This window comes from Alligator mississippiensis, chromosome 15, assembly GCF_030867095.1.
Source record: "Alligator mississippiensis isolate rAllMis1 chromosome 15, rAllMis1, whole genome shotgun sequence".
Lineage (NCBI taxonomy): Eukaryota > Metazoa > Chordata > Crocodylia > Alligatoridae > Alligator > Alligator mississippiensis.
Genome location: NC_081838.1, coordinates 13,024,177 through 13,038,279, shown reverse-complemented (window position 1 = coordinate 13,038,279; position 14,103 = coordinate 13,024,177). Strand labels below are relative to the sequence as shown.

Below are 14,103 nucleotides of genomic sequence, written 5' to 3'. Positions count from 1 at the left end.
ACGAGCACTAGTCTACAGTAATGGAAGCTTGTATATCCATGGCTTACATGCCTGCAAAGCCAATTTCCTTAGCTTAGGTGGGTCAAAACCCTACAAACAATGACATTTTCCATGGCTTGTTCCCTGCACTTTATGGAGGAAGAAGAAAATGTGCATTTTTGGGAGAGTTGGAAAAGCCTGATACAATAGATCAGAATGCCAGGCACTAACAATGTTAACAGGTGAAACATGCAAATGGACTACTTCTACATGACTAAAGAATTCAGGGAAGGATCTAACAGTTACCATGGACTGAAGCTGAATAGGAGTTAAATGTAATATTGGTGTGCAAAAAGAGCTTTAATAGGTAGGGCATCAAGGAAAAAATACTAACTGTAAGGGTGGTTAAGCACTGGAACAGGTTCCCTACAAGTGGTAGAATCTACCCCATTGTGAAGTTTTAAGTGGAAGTAAGCAAACATCTGTGTGGGATGGTTTAAACAGGCATGATCCTACCTTGAACAGAGAGAGGGCTGTCCTATTATTCTATGAAAGATCACATGGGAAAAAGTAAAGAGCCCGATTTTCCTGGAGTTTAATGATTAGCTGCACACCATGTGTTTTTACTTACTAAGAAAGATGACAGCTGTTGATGCTAGAACAGCAAAAAGGGTGAAGAGAAGGATCTGGTAAGAGCTCATTAGCTGTTGCACAATTCCTGCTTCACTGCACTGACCTTACGTTTAAAAAAAGAAAGAGGTAATACTTAGGCCTGTGTGCCTGCTGTAACAAGAAAGCGTAACAAAAAACACGTTCAACATTTTTGTTCGACTTCAGTTAGTTCACTCAACAAAACAAACGTTAATGAACCTTTTCAAAAATCACTTTCTCTTTTTAAGGGAAGGTTGCTGCTGAAACCCAGAAGCCCATTTCTAGGGAAAGGGCACATCTAGAGCAGCTCAAGGGAAGCCTTCCACCACAGGGCTCTGGTCCAAGTGCCTCAGCCATGACTTGAGGGGCTACTGCCTCTGGGAAGGGGGTAGTTTCATTTCTCTGCTGAGGCTGCCCTCTGTTTCTTAAAGATGAAGACACTGACTGCACTTGTAGGCGCCTTGAGAACAGACAGATGGGAATTGCTTCCCTTCATGATCAGCCTGGGACCCAGCTGGAACCAGTGACTTAGAGGGCTAAGACTTACAGTTCAGGACAATTCCTCCTCTCCCTCTCCTTACTGCCCCATGCAACAAGTTCAGCTCCACTCCCACAGAGCAGGGCTGGGTCCAGCAGGGCCAAGAGTTTTCACTTGAAGTGAACACAGTGGCAGGCCCATGGTTGCTGCATTAGCATCCCAAAGGCCTGTTCCTGGGCAACTCAATTCCCGGGCAACTCAATTCCCTCTATAATCAGTGAGAGCTGTAGGGGCACAATGCCCCAGCAGGGTCAGATCTGGGCAGGGTACTCATTTCCCTTGATTGCCCCAGAGTGGAGGCTGGCCTGGGGAAAAATTAGACTACATCCCAAAGCACACAGCTCGGACAGAATTGCTGCATCCCCTTGGACCCACCAGACCAGCGGATGCTCACCAAACATGTGCTGTTCTGCCAAAACTTTCACTTCTACTGCATCTCTTTGGCCTGTGAGGACACAGGAGATGTTGATGAAGATAGGTGCTGCCCTCTGCCGGAGAGATGTGAGGTTGGCCACATTGATGGGGTAGGAGACAAGCCCAGGCATGTCGGGTGTGTATTCGGGATGCCTCACTATTATTGCAGGAATGCTGGGATGAACCTTTGATAGCAGAGAAAGAAAGGTATTTAAAAGGAAACACCAGAGAAGGTCTACATCCATGTACGGGACAGAGCAGTGAGGTTATTTACAGTAAAGCAACAGTTCTCTCACATAATTCCCATGGAGTAGGGTGATTGTAACAGGGGCTTCTTGCCTAGTCCCCACCCTAAATTCTTAATATGAGAATGGGAGTTCTCAATTCCTCCAAAAATAACTGCTTCCAAACAGTGTGACGCAATCCATCATCTCTTTATGTTGATCCCGTAGGGCTAACTGCTCAGACTAAGCCTTGGGGACGTGAGATACTTTTATTCCTTCTGTTTAGCATGCATATCTCTTCCCCAGGAATAGGTAATGTGTGTTCCCAGGAATGGTGACACACAGAGAAAAGGTCTCATGTACCTCCAGCTTTTCTAACACTTTCTCAGTTCCCAGCACTTTTATCTCGCCACTGAGCTGTTTGCTGCTAAAAACCAATTCTGAATGGTTGATGTAAAATGCTGGAAGGAAAGGAACCAGGATTCTTTGCGTTCCGTCCTTGCTCTGCTGACTGGAGAGAGAGACCATCACATACACCGAGGCCTCAGCAAAACTCAAAGCCAGCCGGACTTCATCAGACTGGGGCTTAGCAGTGATTAGACAGGCATACAGACCTAAAGTCAAGACCAAACAATAAGCATTCAGAGGGTTGTGTTTGATTACTTCAATAGCCCTTCTATCAGTAGCGAGGACTACACATTCTAACAAGGGGAAGGAGTGTGATGGGAAGGGAGCACTGACTTCATATATTCTTAATCAGAGCTAACAAGTGTGCTGAGGTGGTATTTGCAAGGAAAAAGGAATGTCATGGGAAGAAAAATCAAAACATTCACAATTTCTTTCCCCACTCAGCTCAAGTGGGTCCTGCCTACCTCTTTCAATGCTAAATTTCGACTGGATACTAAAGACTTTACTTGCTGGAATGTCAAACATTGGGTTGCTGAATTCAACTTGACACATCAGGTGAGACTCTGGGAGAAGAAGATTAGAGATTGCATACATCTGAACTGGGCTGCAGGGGCCTAGAAAAGAAACACAGAAGACCGAATAAGCCAACCTCACAGCAGATAGTTAAGAAGCTTAGCAGAGAAGTTTCCCTTGGTAGATAGAGTGGTTCAGGTGCCAGTCTATAGTTTTTACCCATCCTACACCTCCCATAAAGGTGGTTCTTTCTGAATAACTCTTACCTTTGAGGGTTGATTCTGCACTGCTCGTAGCAACAAAGACTTGGAGTTTAGAAGAGTCAGGCGTGTTGGTCAGGTAGCCTTTGGGACTCAGCTGGGGGCTTAATCTTGAAGAACTGTTGACAACTACCTGGAATATTGTAACAGGGCACGTGATGGGACAGCAAAGAGGTTACTGTTGGAACTTTTCTTCTGCTACTGAGTCAAGCAAGTTGACTGTATGTGGGGCTAGATTCTCATCTAGGATACATTCTCTAAATGTATTACTCTATCTAGAATAATACAAAGGGTCCCTTTTACTGTATTAGAGGAATGTCTAGGAACTTTCATGTATAGAAGAATCAAGCCCTTGCTGCCTCATATTTTTAAAAGATCCTTTACTTGCAGGACATATTTTCCTACCTAGGAACTGAATCAAGTTTTGGCAATTATCCCATCTCCAAGTTACAGTAAAAGCTCTGTATGCTTTTGTAATAGCACATTCAGTCTATGGCTTTTATATTAAACTGTGCCTCTTTCAGTGTCTGCACACTCTTAAAACAGAAAGATTCCAAGATAAATGCAGGCTGACTATGGATGCAGCTCACAAACTAATACACGTGAAGAATTTCCTTGGCATGAACAATAATAGCAAGCTTGCCTCTCCAGCTGGAGTATGCTGCAATGAATACCTCTCTGTATGTTTTCCCTATCCCTGGAATGTCATGAAAGACTGTAGCAGTCCCAGGGCTCTTCACAAATGCTGCTCCACTCACTGAGTCCATCTCAAGAATGCCACTGGGGGAGATATGCCACATCCCAGGTTCTCCTATAAAAAACAAGTCACAAATTAGATTCTGCCAGTTGGTCTTCAACGTCATGAAAGAATTCAGTGGATGTGCTGGGGAAAAAACTTCAGACACTTCTTCCCTACAGCATGTTCAGAGAATTTACACAGTGAATATCAGCTCATGGACCTCATGTTTTTGGAGCTCATAAAGTGAACCTTTTAAATATTCACACTATGCAAGTGTCCCTCCCACACAGTGGAATACATTGAACTACTGTCTGCTTGTGCTCCAAGGCAGACAGATCATAAATCATATTTACTTGAATAAAACAGGACCATAAACCTGTGGGTTAATTTTTGGGGTCATTGGGTTAGGAGAATGCTCAGCTGAGGTTTTACAGGGTGAAGGAAAGGTTTTTTGCATTCCTGGGAATGCTCTCTGGTTACCTTTGTTCTAAAAACGCTATCAAACTTTAATTTACCATGCACACACTAATCAGACTGGAGCTGCAGCCACACTGATGCTGTTAATTATGAATCAAGTCTTTTAATACAGCTGCTAAACTCTTTATATAAGGAACACAAGTAGGCAGCCTCTATGCAGCCTGTCCTCTTGCAGGGCTGTAAAGTGTTACATTGGTGGGTAGAAAGAAAAGATGCAAAACATTCTTTTTGAGTCAAGGTCAAGAACAGCAAGGCTGAGCTCACATCTGAATTCTGGAAGCCAGAGATAATAAGAGGCTTTCTCTTGACAGCAAACCTGGGGTCTGATGCACCAGTTCAGGCAGTAGCAGTTACTCAAACAGACCCATTGAAGCTCATGCAGTCATAATTGTGTAAAAATAGTGCAAAAGGCAAGAAGAGTTATGCCCCTTGTCATCAGCTGGTTGTTAGAGCTTTTGTGTTAGGGTTTCTGTGCTAGTGTCAAGAGCAGATGCCATGTCTTTTCTCTTTAGTGAAGAGTACAACAGTTCTTCTCTGGTCCTGGGCAATGATTCAGCCAGTCCTTTGTTGCATTACAAGGTGGCTATACTGGCAGGGATCAAGTTTTCACCAAGCTCAGCACAACTTCCTTCTGAATCCCAGAGAATGAGCTCATTGCAGAAGCTAGGTCAATTCCCTTCACACAGAGCCTTATCGATGACAGTGTGACCAACCAGTTCAAACACACTTCATGTGCCCTTCTGTACTACTGGAAATCAGGTAAAAGAGAAAGCCTCTTCCTGGCATGTCAAGCTGAAGGAGATCCACTTTACCATGCACTGACGGACCCACCTGGTACTAGACATTGTTCAAACTCAGATCCAGGGCTATGACTTTTACACAGGCCCATATCCTGTTGCAGACTTAATGTACCAAATAGAAGCATTACTAACTTGAATGAGTCAGGAAGTTAAGGAACCAAGGCATGTCTGAGTTAGAAGGGGGTCAGTATGCTGGGGGTAATACTTTCATTTCTGTGAGATCTTCAATTAAAAATGAACCTCTGATGATTTTTTGTATGCCACCTGAAAGTCAGAACCTTCAGCTGTGCAGGAAACCTTGACACCACACTGGGTTATCAGGTCAGGACAGGCTCTGAGGAAGGAAGACAGCCCTCCCCAGAATCCCCAACACCTCTTCAGTGTTCACTAAAGACCCCCTGTGCAACACAGCCAGCCTCAAAGCATTTGGCTTAGCTTGTAAAATGTAAGAGGATCACTGAGCAAGGTCACACTACTGAACACCACAGTAGTCAGAACTGATGATATAAGACGAACAGAAAAATGGCACATACCTTCTTGGTTTACAAGGGGCGTGCTGAAACAGATCACATCTCCTACTGCAGAGGGTTTGGAGATGTCTGGCTCAATGGCATACTCCACAGGCACAGGGATGTAATCAGCCATGCCTGGATGCTTCGCATCCCAGATTCCCAGCAGTGTCACTCCTCTGTTCACTGCCTGAGCAATGTATGTATAATTCTTGCTCCCAGGTCTGATTAGCAGTAGGTCATCTCTGAAAGCAAACAGTGCCAATCAAAAGAAAACTAGCAGAGCTTCACATGCCTGGAGGAGACAAGAAGCATATTTCAAGTATACAGTCCCAAGGGCCAGTGTGGTATTGTGAGCAAAGTGAACTAGCTATTGACTTCGGAACAGCTGCCTTCACATATGGCTCTGGCCTGAGATGCAAAACCTTTTACCTCTGCCATGACTTGTAAGAGTAACATTTTACCTGTGTTTTTTTCAGTTGCCTTAGGCAGTTCTGTACCGATGCATTCAGGACTGTACCTGTTCAAAGCCAGGTAGATCTGTGTGTTCTGGGCATGGAACTTCTCCCCAATGTTGTTGTAGAACTCAACTGTGAGAGTTAGGGCCATTCCGAGGGGGAATGCCACCAGGGGTGTGCTGCCAGTTGTGTAGAGCTTGGGACTGGTGCTGATCGTCATGTATGACACTGGTGCTACCTGGAAGAAGCGACGTTTCCTATGCTTCGCTTAAAACAATATTTGACATTTCAGTCTTTCCCACTTACTCACAAAGGTTCAGTGACCTGGAGCTTGATCAGTTTACAGAAGGGAAAGATAATACTGGCTTTTGAATGCAGGGGACTGGACTTTATGACCCAGCAGACATACAGTTCCATGGTTTCATACAGATTCAGGATGAGTGCCATTTATTGAACCACTCCTATCACTGAACACCTGAGTCTTCCTTGGTGGTCTTACATCAATCAAAGCATTTAAGACTCCTCTTAAATTAATACTGCTAAAAGGGTACAGCATATTAATGACAAAAAGGTCAGTACTGTACCTTATACCTTATTTAAGCCTTGGTAAATAACAGATAAGAAGGTACTTTGCACTTCCGTGGGGCTTTTAATCTAACAAGATGATTTGCAGACATTAAGTCTCTAATGTGTTATTCCCCATTTCACAGATGTGTACTTAAGGCTCAAGAGAAACTTGTTTTAAAGGTCATAGAGTTGAGTCAGTGGTAAAGTTGAAAACAGACCCTGGGATACCTGGCTTCTAATACACAGGACCTCTAAGACCTTCGTGTTACACGGTCCCTCCCAAATCCAACCTTACAATATACCTCGCATCCAGCTCTTTTCTATTGCTCCTAAACAATGCTGAGCCAGAAAAAAATGATAATACATGATCTTTCTGGATCAGATTTCATTGTTGTTTGAGAAATAAGGAATCAATGCTGTTTTTAAGCCTGCAACAACACTGACAAACGCCTGCAGCAAATCTTACCCGGACACCAGTTATGACAGTCTGATTGACTCCAAAGAGTTCCACAGAAGTTACTTCTAGCACAGCAGTGCCTGTTATAGCTCCCGCTCTCAAAAGACCCTGACCATGGTCCTCAATGACAGAAGAGTTGGGGTTACACTTCAGGATCCGAGAGCTCACAAAGGCAGCCCCCTCCCTAAACCAAGAACAGAGGAAAGACACTATTAGACTCTAAGTGGCTGAAAGCACATGAGAAACCTCAGCCAATGGCATGTTTCTTAGACAGTGCAAGCTACAACCAGCAACTCACCCAGAGTAGGGTGCCTTCCAGCTCTACATAGCTGAATGTACATTCTCATTATTTTAACAGGACAAAGCGCTTGCCCAGCAGATTAGGGGTCAGCTTTATATATTCCATTAAACTTTACAGATGCTCAGATCCAGCCCCACTTATCAGTCCCCTTAGTATATCACATTTGTCAGGGGCATGATGCCACAGGACACACCTCAGAAAGTGTCTGATATTCCCAATAAAAATGCCAGTTTTGGGTGCTTGTATAACTGAGGCCCATAAAAATGACCCTCTCAGAAATTAGCATTTGCAGCCCTCCACTGTGCCATTTCTTACACCGAATAACAGTACAGAGCTCAATTTGGTGTTAATGCTAACTGGTAAATGCTATTCCTGTGCATTCAGTCAGTGCCAAGGCATCAGCATCACCTACTCCCTTCTGAACTGGGATACACTTCACTTAATAAGCACTTGCAAATGCTTCAAAGAATCAGGTTTTGAGGCAATCTGAGATTGAACATGCCCAAAAGGTTGAGAAGCTGGTAAGAAAACCTGACTACACCACAAAGACAGATAGTTCCGTGCCTGGAAAGAAGAGTGCACTTTGTAAATTGTTTCCCTGTTCTGTACTTTCTGTGTTCTGACTGGGATATTCCTTGTTTACCTGTTTGTGAACAGCTTGAGCTGAGAGTTCGTTGACATCAGAATCTGTTCTGTGGGGCACTCAGGAGAGAAAAGTAGCAATTTATCGAACACCTGCAGGAACAATCAGCATTTCATAAAAGCAATTTCAGAAAAACATATCTGGATTAAATTAATGGCAGGTAAGAACTAATGGAAGGCAATGCTTCTTCACACAGCATGTGATCATCCAGCATTTAGGTGATGCAACCAAAATGCGGGGAGTAGATAATTTCCTATTGGTGATATTTTACATGCCATAGTAAGGATTAACACATCTGATGCTGATGGCTACAAGCTGATTGCTGCCAGAGGAACCCAACAAATCCCTCTGTGCAGTCCTGAGCAAGAGAGGAGATTTGGAAGGGGTGGGGGTATACCTACCTAAGCACATTGACCCAAGCTCACTTCTATTCATGGTTTACCTGTCTGTATGACTTGGTATCTTCCGCAGGCTTTGGTTTCCTTCCTTCCTTGGTTCAGCTATGAAATCCTGCCTTGTCCATTTAAATAAGAAAGTAACAATCTCCTCTGGAGTGACTGGAGGCACTTACCAGTATTTGTATTTCATCTGAGAGTTCAGCTAGGTTTCCTTCAAACTGCCCAGCAGACACATTCAGGCATTGTACCGTCACTTTAATACTAGTTCTCCCAGCCACTTTTGTATAAATGACCATAGCGAAATTATTCTCTGGTAGTAACTGCAGGGAAACCTAAGAGAGTAATGACAGTGTTTTCATTACAGGCTGTTCATCTTTTTGATCAACTGTCCATTTCAAGCACTGACAAAATGCAGAAAAAAGAAAGGAACCTGTCATACGTGGGGTTTGAGAGATTGCTTTCCTCCTGGGATTTTGTTCTTTATGATGGGAGATGCTACTATGAACTAATTGCCTCTAGGGGCAATGAGCAACTTCCTCTCGAGCCTGGTACTGCTCTTCATAAATATATTAAGATAAGCATCCAGCTCAGTACAGTTCCCACCGGCTCTGCTAAAAGACTGCTAATGACATTCTCTGCCCCCCACAGTATGCTATCTAGAGCCTACCCACACACACAGTATACCAACCAAACCTGCCCTTAATAAATGTAGTGCAAAGTCAGCACAGAGGTTATTATTCAAAGGCCTTTGCAGAAGACTCTATGAAACGCCTGTTTTAAGAGAGGATTTAAAGGGTGAAGGGGATGTCATTGGGTGTCCAAGTATATTAAGCTAGCTGAACCAGAGTGACAGGGATGCTACCCCTCAAATCACCTGGCCCACAAAGCCACTCTAATCTACCTAAGAAAACAGCCTGCCTGATCCACTAAGGATTTTAGCCACCTGCCACACAGTGGGGGTTAATCCCATTCTCAGTGGACAACTCCATACCTCTGAGTGTTGTGGAAGAAGGTCCAGAACATCCCGTTTGCTCACTGACCACTGAAATATCAGCCCTGCTTTGGCACTGCCAAAGGAAAATGGAGTCTGCATGCTGGTCATGCCCTTCACATAAACAGGCATCTGCAAAACAAGAGTACTGTGACCATGGAAACGTGGGGCGCTCTCTGGTTTCCTATATTATGTTCTGGGCTTCTCACCCCAACACTATATAAACAGCGGACAAATCATGAAGGGCTATTACCATTGCAATTAGAAATCAAGTGTAAACCCTCCAGAAATAGTTGGGGTTTGCAATACATGCATCATGAATTGGGTACCAATGGCATTTCTCTGAAGCTCCATAATAAAACCTTGTGCCCCCTTCTTACAATTATTCTAGCCTAATGCCAGTGAAATATGCTGTAATGGAAAGGATCTAAATTCAGTCCCTACCTCCTGGACTGGTAGAAGGTGCAATATTACAATCAGTGTGTTATATTTGGACATGCTCAGATATTCAGCACCAGCTAAGCAATTCACCTTTTCAGTATGCATCCTACATCTCCCTGCATACAGCTTTCTTCTTCATTTTTCTCATTTACACATATGTACACAAAAAATGTGAGTGACTTTCCACTGTCTAAGCACAAGACAGTCTTAGAACTCACCCTTCACCAGTGAACTAGGTACATGATTCCCAATCAAAGCTGCCACTTCATGTATTTGGGACCCTCTCTTTTCCCTTTAAAGTTATATCACTGGGATTTCACAGTTCCCTTTCAACTGGGCACAATGCTGTAACCCATTGTAGAGTGTGGGTGGATTGCAGCTGTATGAATGGGGTTTGAAGCAGCCTTAGCTGAAGCCACACAGCTAAATGGGGATCATCTGAGCTCTGTTTGACAAATCAGTGTCACCTTCTTTAAAAAGGTGGGGAATTACTGGTCTGGATAATTCAAGAGATCCTCTTGCTTACAGCATCATTTTAGTAAACCCAGTGTCAGGATCCTAAACCCTCTTTTGGGTCATACCTGGAATCATATGAGCAGACTGGAGTCCCAGTTAAGAGTGTGAATGTCATTCTCTACTTGACAATGGCAGTGGAGTTGACTATATAGCTCTGATACCTACCTCAGTGGCTGTTATAAGCCTGGTGGCAGGCACATGAATTCTTACTGCTCTTAGCTGAACTACTTCCAATTCTATTTGATCCTGAAAAATAAGGCAAAGAACAAGTCTTGAGTTGTCTGAAAAGATGAGCAGTCTGAAGAAGTAGACTGGAGTCCCACTTTTGAAATAAACAGTTTATAGGCTGGTTAAGGGCTTAGCCAGGAGCTTTACACAAGAAGCATACATTTGCACATGGCCTTAGCAGTACTGTAGAAGAGACAGTCTCTGAAGAATGATAAGCAAATATGGCACTAGGAGCACTTACTTGAAGGCTGCAGGAAATTATTTACTACCCAAGCAGGAAAAGTTTCCAGTGTGGGGGGCGCTAGAGTTATTTGGTGTCTACTGATTGGTGTGAATTAAACATCTGTTTTGTTTCAACAGCACATTTCCCACTAGGGGTGCTACAAAGCAAAAAAACAAAACATATGGGTATATCTGAGCTGACACGACAGAATCAAGCATTTCTCTTTCCAACAAGCAAAGGTGTCATCTTTCATTTTAAATGGAGAACAAATGAACAAGCTGCAACAGCAACCTTACAATAACCTCTACTTCTTGCTACACATGGCAAGCCTCTGGGGTGGTATCTTGGTAGCCACAGTTTTTTCTAAGTAAGGATTTTCAAGATCAACTCTGCCAAGTTGACCAGAGTGCCTGACAAATCCACCTGCTCATGCACTTCTTCAGCAGAGGTCAATACAAGAAAAATAAATCATAGAAAAAATGAGAAAATATGAAACAAAATGGAAAGATACCTGTGAGAAAACAATTACTCTTCCTGTGTCTTCACTGACTGCCTGAATAGTGCCCTGTATTATGGCTGTTCCCACTGTCTTAGCTGTTACCTGGCCAAGCCTGTTAACTACAGCCACAGTCTCGTTATTGATAGAGAAATGAATGATGGACTGTGGCTGTGGGCCACCTTCTGACATCACCTGAAATAGTTAAACGAACAATAGGATAGCTGTCCACTGAAAGAAGCAGTAGTCTCTGAAAATGAGGCAAACAACTAAGGCATACATCCAATCTGTGCTTTTTTTTTGCCAACCTACAGGAAGCACAACTTCTATTGGAAATAAATATAGTGGAAAAGAAAATAAGGGGCAAAGGGAAATGCAGAATTTTTTGGAATAACTAAAATCTTTCAAAGCTCACCTGCATCATGTTGTGTGGAATGAGAGTCATTTTCTTTGGGATAAGTTTGAATGGAGGAAAGACCTAGCAAAGGGGAAAGGTAGGAAAAAAAAACTCTGCTGTTTTATTTTTAATGGAGACAAACTTTAAAGCAAAAAATATCCTGTCCTTAGCAATGCACCAGTGAACAGGTACTGAGCCAGTCTGTACTTGTTCTCATGGAGGTGTCACATAAATCTTACCTACCAAAAAAGAGCTCAAATTTAGACCCCAATCAGTTTGCTACAAGTTATTAACTGATTTATTTGCTAATGCCTACAAATGCATCCTAGATGCATCTCTAAAGCTGACTGTGTCACATCCCTTTGAGACCTCTACATCAAAATGATGATGCTCCCACAGCTAGCAAAAATACTCTGCCTTCTCAGCATCAGCTCTACAGCGGCATTTCATGGGACAGCTTGGTATAATATGTAAATTACCGCAAAAGACATTACAACTTGGCAATGGTAATAAAATCTTCCCATTTTTATGACTATCGGAAACATTTAAAATTCAAAGTATTCAAGCCAGTGTTATGCAGAACTTCTTTTTCCCCACAGCAAATTGAAGGAAAAGATTTGATAAATGATGAGACACCCAGACATTAACTGATATAAATAAGGACTCTTACCTCAACTTTACGAGGTGGGGAAGTAAACTTTCTTCCCATCTTGTCCCAGGCTATGGCCACCAAAGTTGTCTGGCCTACTGCAACTGCTTGAAGCACATGAATTTCAGAGTATTCACCCACTTCCTCCATTTTCCTGGAAAAGCACTTTACAGTTATTTTAATTTTCCCACCCTGCATTAGAATTATATGATGGTGGGGATAGAAGCTTTCTTCTACTAGTCAATGAGCATGCAACAAGCCATCTTGCTTGTGTGGGGGCAAGATTTAAAAATCCAACACGCTGAACTTCCTTTCCAATCACTGCCCATTAAAATATTTGCATGCACGCTGATATATCTTTGGCTGTCTCCACAGTGAGGCAAACAGTGGAAAACAAAAGACTACACAAGGATTCCAAAGAAACCTATTTCAAGCCAGAAGTGTTGTAAATTTATGGGCTGAGCTACCATGTCGGAAATAAACTCATTTAATCAACTGGTAAGTATGAATCAAGGATCTCAAAGAGCTTTGCACATATGAACTGAGCCTGGAACCCTGCCCTACGAAGTACTTGCATGTCATCACCATTCTACAGAAGGATAAGTGGAGACGCTGGGAGATTAAACAACATTCCTAAGATCATTTAGCGGGATGGTGACAGAACTGGACAGGAATTCAGTAGTCCTGACATGTACTCACACACTCTAATCACAATGCTCCCCTAGTCTGGGGATGGTAGAGGTGCTGGAAGCAGATTTTTCTCTGTAGTTATTAGCTCTTTTGCAGTATCTGAAAAGTATCAGCTGCTGTTGGAAAAGGGAGTGCACCAGCCTGCCTGCGCTACTCACGCAAGTGTAAAAACAGCAGATGCCGCCTGCAGCTTCAGTTTCATGTGCTTGAAGTATTTGCTCCTGAAGGGATAGTGATGAAAACTCAGCACTCGCACAGTGATGAAGACTGATTTGCCAATCTCAATCTAGATAAAGAGAGAGCACTTTTACAAGTGTGAATACAGGCTGTGCTGTCACCCTGGTCTGCCAGCATACTCTGTGCTTGGGAACCATTAGTCTGGCAGTCTGGAAATCCTGCTAGTAGAGGCTGAGAGAAAGGGCCATATCAAGAGTGCCCTTTTCTTTTTGTGAGAAAAAACAATTGCACCTAAGTTTTCAAACACAGTCAGAACAAAACAGTGTATATGTCAAAACATTCTTTCCTTTCAGCAAAAAAGTAAGTTCCACAAAGTCTAGATAAAGTGACATACACAGAAACAAGAACTACAAGAAATATCACATCCCACCTGGCTATGTTCTTACCAATACTTCGATCTCCTGAGGACTGTCTCACCTTATCAACCAGGTCCACCTCCAACTCATAAATGTCAGACACATGGAGATAGGTGGCAGCTGGTCCTAGGAAAGCCAGGCAGAGATCATAGACTGCCATGGTTAAAGACCCAGGTTGCAAAGGGATGACCTGCAGGGAAAGCATAGAGGCTCAGACAAGGCAATTGCAGTCATTTGCATCTCTCTGACCAAAAAGCTAAGCTAACTTGTGAAGGTGACTAAGTACTGCACTCTGCTAGGAAGTCATTTCTCAAATCATTAGGGAACTGAAAGGCAGAAAAGGCCCGTGGCAGAAAGCCACCTTCGTTTCTCCCCCCCAAAACTCTGCTTTGTGACGATTTGATTAGGATGGGCCCAGCAGAGGATACATACCTTTACCCTATCTCTTTAGGTAACCTGAGCTGGGTACATTCCTGAGGGAGGGGGGAAACCTGCTCCCTCTGCCTATGTGACTAGTATCACATACCTGGGTGAGGGGCTTCC

The 14,103-nt window shown here is 43.3% G+C and overlaps 1 protein-coding gene and 1 long non-coding RNA gene across 2 annotated transcripts in view; one reads left to right on the top strand and one right to left on the bottom strand.

The window, feature by feature from the left end:
- NUP210L (nucleoporin 210 like) overlaps positions 1–14,103 on the bottom strand; it is a 34,954-nt gene that overhangs the window by 619 nt on the left and 20,232 nt on the right. The window contains exons 21-38 of the mRNA XM_006264331.4: positions 13,622–13,750; positions 13,126–13,253; positions 12,299–12,431; positions 11,647–11,709; positions 11,247–11,426; positions 10,450–10,530; positions 9,328–9,459; positions 8,510–8,668; positions 7,939–8,030; positions 7,004–7,178; positions 6,033–6,208; positions 5,537–5,757; positions 3,662–3,798; positions 2,994–3,120; positions 2,679–2,828; positions 2,170–2,420; positions 1,563–1,767; positions 611–715 (exon numbers count right to left, since the gene is read on the bottom strand). Coding sequence (XP_006264393.3) covers positions 611–715; positions 1,563–1,767; positions 2,170–2,420; positions 2,679–2,828; positions 2,994–3,120; positions 3,662–3,798; positions 5,537–5,757; positions 6,033–6,208; positions 7,004–7,178; positions 7,939–8,030; positions 8,510–8,668; positions 9,328–9,459; positions 10,450–10,530; positions 11,247–11,426; positions 11,647–11,709; positions 12,299–12,431; positions 13,126–13,253; positions 13,622–13,750 — 2,644 coding nt within the window. The remainder of the gene's footprint in view (positions 1–610; positions 716–1,562; positions 1,768–2,169; positions 2,421–2,678; positions 2,829–2,993; positions 3,121–3,661; positions 3,799–5,536; positions 5,758–6,032; positions 6,209–7,003; positions 7,179–7,938; positions 8,031–8,509; positions 8,669–9,327; positions 9,460–10,449; positions 10,531–11,246; positions 11,427–11,646; positions 11,710–12,298; positions 12,432–13,125; positions 13,254–13,621; positions 13,751–14,103) is intronic.
- LOC132245512 (uncharacterized) lies at positions 7,980–9,058 on the top strand. Its single transcript, XR_009457247.1, has 2 exons — positions 7,980–8,098; positions 8,701–9,058. It is a non-coding gene; the product is annotated as an uncharacterized LOC132245512 (long non-coding RNA).